Below are 5699 nucleotides of genomic sequence, written 5' to 3' on the forward strand. Positions count from 1 at the left end.
TTCATCGCGAAAATTTTCAGGGCCCCCCTTTACAGACCTCAACAATTTCAGCGCCCCCCTTTTGACATAAAATTATGGGTCAACCCCCTAGAAAAGCATATAAACTCAATTTTTCCAGGAAAATTTGTGGTCATTTTTTTTCAGGCCCCCCCTTAGGAGGGCGAAAAATTTTCAGGGCCCCCTTTTGCATCAGGCCCCCCTTACAAGTGTTTGTGAACGTTCCCTAAGGAATAGTTTGTGTAGTATTTTTTGTGGGAGGTGAGAATACACCTGACATATCGAATTGCATTCTGAGTACGACACGAAGAATGTCCTTCTGATATCAAATAATACACATTTTATGACAAATTATTAAAATTTGATATTTTTTATATTTTTGATATTGGGTCCTCGAAGTAAACTTTCTAAATCTAATGATATGTATTTAAAGTGTATGTAGCTAGGATGAAAAGCCGACGATCAATTGAAAATTTTGACCTTTCATATTCAATGCGCAACATAATATGTTTTCACTTTATATTCTTCCCCGTGTTATTGTTTATTGCGAAATCATTTCCATCTAAATATGATTGTAATTTTGCGTACTGATAGCTATAGGCTTAAACATAAAAATGGAACTTAAACATGTTAAACATGTCAAGCCTTAAAACACAAACTCTCATTTCAAGCCTTTAACACATAACAATTTCTTTTAAAAAGACCTAAATAGAGATCTTGCGATTTGCAAACGCGGTTATCGTACGCCCGTGCAGTCAGTAGTCAGGTATTTGTTTCCCATGGAGTCATTCAGGTTTTGAATTAGATTGAAAAGGGGCTACACATATTGATACTATACAGTAAGCCAAAAAATTAAGGTACCAGTTACGTTCTCCCCCTGTATATCCTAAACAAAGGCAGATATGTCATAATTGGAACCAACAGCCAATAGCTGCATCTTTTAGCTCGAATTTAAGACGTCATTTGTTGACATTGTTCAAGAAATAAAGACACGAGGATCCGAAAACCCATGGAAGATGCAAATTTAAAAGTTGCAGTTTGCCACATTGCATGCATATTGATTTGTACACATAGCGTTCGCGAACAAGATAACTAGCGCCGTGCTTTCATTGATTAGCACGAAAAAATAACGTCGTGCTTTCATTGATTAGAACACAAAAGTGCAACTTTTTATTTCGTATCTTCATCAGGTTTTGGACTACCGTTTCTTTAATTCTCAACCAATTTCAACAAATAAGGTCTTAAATTAGAGCTAAAGTGTACAGGTATCGGCTGCTTGTTTTAATTTTGACACATTTGTCTTTATTTAGGATATACTGGGGTGAACACAACTGGTACCTTAATTCTTTTGCTTACTGTATACCCTTTGCCGAAATACCAAATAGGTTGAAATAAACTTCACGGGAACCAAGGGAGAACAGTGCCAGTGCATTGATTGGTCACCCCCAATATGAAATAAATAAATTTTGACAATTATGTCACGATATGTGGAAGAAGTGGTTCTTAAACTATAACTGTATGTTTATTTCAACCAGTCTAACATTCGGAGAACAAAAAATACAATTTCTTTGAAGCGCCTTTTTAGCCAACTTCAAAACCCGCCGATTGCATGGACAACAATTTAGAGCAGTTGTGCATGACCTGAGTATTGACTCAGACACTTTTGGGCAGTTATCAATTTTAAAGTTTTAAGTTCGGAAGTTATGGTATTATCGGCCTTTAAAATATTATTGACAATGTTGAGAGTAGAATTACCTTGAAAAATATTTGAAAAATATAAGATGCCAGTTATATTCCGATCTGAGACTATCAGACAATATTTTAAACATTAATAACATCACAACTTCGCAACAGACCCAAATTGTGAGAAAAATCACCCGGGCAGATTTTTGGCCTTTTCTCCAATTACGATCCTGCCCAAAAGTATCTGGTTTTGACATGGGGCATCACAAATCATTCTCTTGAGACAGGATTTTGAATAAATGAAGGGACGTGTGATCACCGAGGCGTTTGGAAATCGCAAGCTCTCGATTAACTAACACGTAAACATAAGAGAAGTACCAAACAATCCTCCTCGTATAACTGGAATTTCAGAGTGCACACCATGACAAGGAATCCCCTCATACTCTGAGCAGTGTGATGGCCTCTTGGGAATGGCCTGTGTTCCTTCACTCAATTAAATACAGAGTGAAAGGTTCAAAATCAAGAAGTCCTCTTTATTCCTAATTTACCACTTGCTATGAATGTTTAGTGAAAAGTATAGCAACATTTTTTGATAGAATCTGATACATACAAACACACATACATGACACATGACATACAAGGCATTTTAGGGCGCCATTTCGTAAAGACCACGGCGCCAAGATAGAAAACAAAACATGTGTTCTCTTTCAGGAAGCACTGACTTCCAAGGGCTGAAATGCTGTCGTATAGGTCTATGTGGTGACCAACTGGCAGCTACTAAGTTTATAATTGCAGCTGAACTCCATAATTTTGTCTTCACACTAGATTACATAATCTGACCTTTGACCCCAAGAGCGGTGCTAGTTTTGAAAAAAAAAACCAGATAACTCACAAATAAATAATTATGTTTTAAAAGTGGGTTTGTTTACATAGCATTCTAAGTTTGCGCTCATTGGCTGGTAGAGGTAGAGGCTATTTCATAGACCTATCACGAACTTCATTTTTTCACGCAGATCTAGTAATGCTGATGCAGCAACCTCAATCTTACCCTGGTTCACTAAATCTTTATCAAGTGACCGAATACGGTTTATATCGCACCATTTAGGGGTCTAGGGCAAGATGCTATTGCCTGCTGCTGTCTTGTCCAATGTGTCAATCCTAAGAGTACAGGTCAAAAGGAAACCTTGTCAGGATTGATTTGAACTCCCGATTTCAATAAGAGCTTTATATCCTTCTATACGACAAGCCCGGCTCCAATGTATTATACAAAATAATCCGAGCTAAACAAAGGATGTACCATCTGCAACCCATACAGCGTATATATAAAACAAATACAAAATATTAATCCATCTTGAACAATTGCAATTCTTCATGAACATATTTATTTTTTTGTAGAAAGTGGTGATAAAAATATTTCTCATACGTTTTTTGCAGTGAGTTTTAACATATTATGCAACAAGTTAAAGAGATATAGGGTCAAGTTGTGGTGATGAAAATTGTCGACTTGATTTCCTAGGCGGTGGACTCGTGGCACTATTTGCATAGCCCGAATCACAGGTACTGTTTGCGTAGCTATTAGTACTTAAAGACGATGCATCGGCTTCGTCAGGATACGAAAGTCGCATAGGTGCTGCGTTCTCGTAAACCGATGAGTTTGAAACAAGTGACTCTCCAGCGTTTCCTAACGACACCGTACTCCCTTTCCGTCGTACGTAGCCCTTCCGGAGTGGCTGATACGAATGCCGTACAGTTCTTCGTACCCCGCGAGCACTACCACTGAATGTACCTTTGGAGGTACGACGAGGTGTCCTTGATTTAATCTCTTGAAGAGAATCCTCGTGTAAAGACGATGTACGAATAGGTTTTGAGATCTCTTTGCAAGGTAACAGTTCTGTTTTGGTGATCGGTTCTGGTGGTATATTGCGTTTTGATGAGTTGCCTTTCAGGCAAACAAATAATAACAAAGATAGAAGTATCAGAATAATACAACCAATGGCACAAGTAATTCCAAGAAGGATTGTAACTGGAGAACTGCTATGTGACACCACGTGGTTTTTTGATCCACGGTTTCCGCCACTTATGCTCTCGCCTGTATTATTTCCGTTACCTGCTGATCTAGGTGCATTTGGTTCAGGTCTTTCAGCTCCTTCCGGCAGCAGATACAAATAAGCAACTGCAGTCCTTAAGCCATCTATGCCATTCCCTGCTTTGCATCTGATCTCATATTGTTGACCCAATCCCCCTTGTACCCTGTCAATATACAATGTTTTCCCGCCATCTCTAATCTGGAATTGACGTGGACGTTCGGTTACAGGATAGCCTTCAAAATACCACAGATATTGAGATGGCGGAGGAACTGCTGATGCCTCACAATGATATATGGCGTATTCTCCAATAGGAACTTTCTGCATGCGAGGTTCCACCGTGACGTTGATAGGAATATCAAATGGGACAATGCTGCAGGTGCGTATTTCACTTCCAGGTACCGGCCATCTTTCAGAACACGTGTATGTTGCATGATTATCCCGAGGTCCAAGCACTTTGTGGAACGAAACGGAAAGTGTTGTAGTTGACAATGAAACCTGCGTAGGAATCCAAGTTGTAGAACCATCCGACCATGTCAAATTAGTCGCTTGAGATGTTGTCCCTGACATTGATGTACATGTGAATTCTGCAAGGCCACCTGGCTTCGGATGTTTAGGTACAAGAGAACATACAGGTGGCGCTCGAAGATATCTTGGCACAACGGTAAGCTTTCCAAAATGAGACATAGCTCTTCTATCCGAGCTCCTGCCGTATATCATGCAACCATATTCTCCCATGTCAAACGCAGTTACTTGCTTAATCGTCAGCTGATAGTATCCTCTATTGGCATTATTCGTTAAGGCGAATCTATTCCGTACATTATAATCAATATAGGCAGACAATAGGTTATTATCCGAGATAAAGGTCTGCTTGGTGTTCCCGTTAGACAATCGCACCCAATGCTGATGTTCCCCACTTCTCAGTCCATTATTGAGCATTTGACATCGAAACATCACAGTATGTCCTTCAAATACAACTCTATCCTGTGGATGGTCTCTCCATGCTAAAATTGCAGTATTAATAATTCCATGACATTGTAAGAAGATTATAAGCCAAAACAAAGACATTGTGGTTTTTCTGGTGGTTTGGTTCGCCACAAATGGTGCGCTATGTTAGTAATCCATGCAGCTCTTTAAGTAAACAAAGTGTACTGCAGTTGAGATGAATGCGCAATAGACTTCAACTACTAAACGGACATAACTTTTGGTTAATCGTTTTGGCTTGCGCGGCTGTGACAGCGCCAACTAGTTATTGCTACTTCTGACTCACCCGACGATCATTAGCTACACTCGGTTCCGGACCCTTCTTTCCAAGGATTTGGATAGACTTGTCCAAGTCCTTGTTTGACAAGCATGTTTAACGAAATACTTTGATTGTCGTGTCCTTATCAAGGTCATATGTTTTATTTACGTGACAGAAATTTATAGGTCCAACTTGCAATTATACTTTCCTTACATTTCACATGCATTCGCAATGCATTGTGGGACAGTTTTTACAGTTTTAGGACACTTTGAACTTTGGTCTTTCGGGTAATTTTTTTGTGCGTATAAAAATGTTGTTTAAAATGTTTTACTCTTCTGAATAAAAAAATGAAAAAACAAAACAAAATACGGTATGGTTATCTCACAAATTAATTATCTAAAATATTTTACTGATATCATAATTAAAATAATAAATGAATCCCAAAACTGTCAAAACCGTCCCACATTGCTTTAGGAATTTGGTTTGGTTAGCACACTTTGCTATGATAAGCTTAGAGTTGGATGATTCTATTGTAACACATGGTGTTTTCACCTGATGCCAAATCCGCATTTTTATTGAGGGGGTGGGGTGAAGGGTGACTTTCAATCTGGGCACACACCTTTAAGTAACTTTCAATCAGGTCACCCACCTTTAAATGAATCCTCGTCTCAACTTTGAACTTTTTATAAGAA

General features: G+C 38.8%; 1 protein-coding gene across 1 annotated transcript; it reads right to left on the minus strand.

Annotated features, from left to right (window-relative positions):
• Positions 1-423: 423 nt before the first annotated feature.
• Positions 424-5024, minus strand: LOC140140892 (uncharacterized). Its single transcript, XM_072162644.1, has one exon. It carries the CDS (start codon positions 4830-4832, stop codon positions 3141-3143), a length of 1692 nt encoding a protein of 563 aa, XP_072018745.1. The 5' UTR covers positions 4833-5024; the 3' UTR covers positions 424-3140.
• Between the last annotated feature and the right edge of the window lie 675 nt (positions 5025-5699).

Source organism: Amphiura filiformis, chromosome 19, assembly GCF_039555335.1.
Source record: "Amphiura filiformis chromosome 19, Afil_fr2py, whole genome shotgun sequence".
Classification (NCBI taxonomy): Eukaryota; Metazoa; Echinodermata; class Ophiuroidea; order Amphilepidida; family Amphiuridae; genus Amphiura; species Amphiura filiformis.

Excerpts from the sequence above, each read along its gene's own strand:
- LOC140140892 (XM_072162644.1), bottom strand. The coding sequence starts at position 4,832 with ATGTCTTTGTTTTGGCTTATAATCTTCTTACAATGTCATGGAATTATT.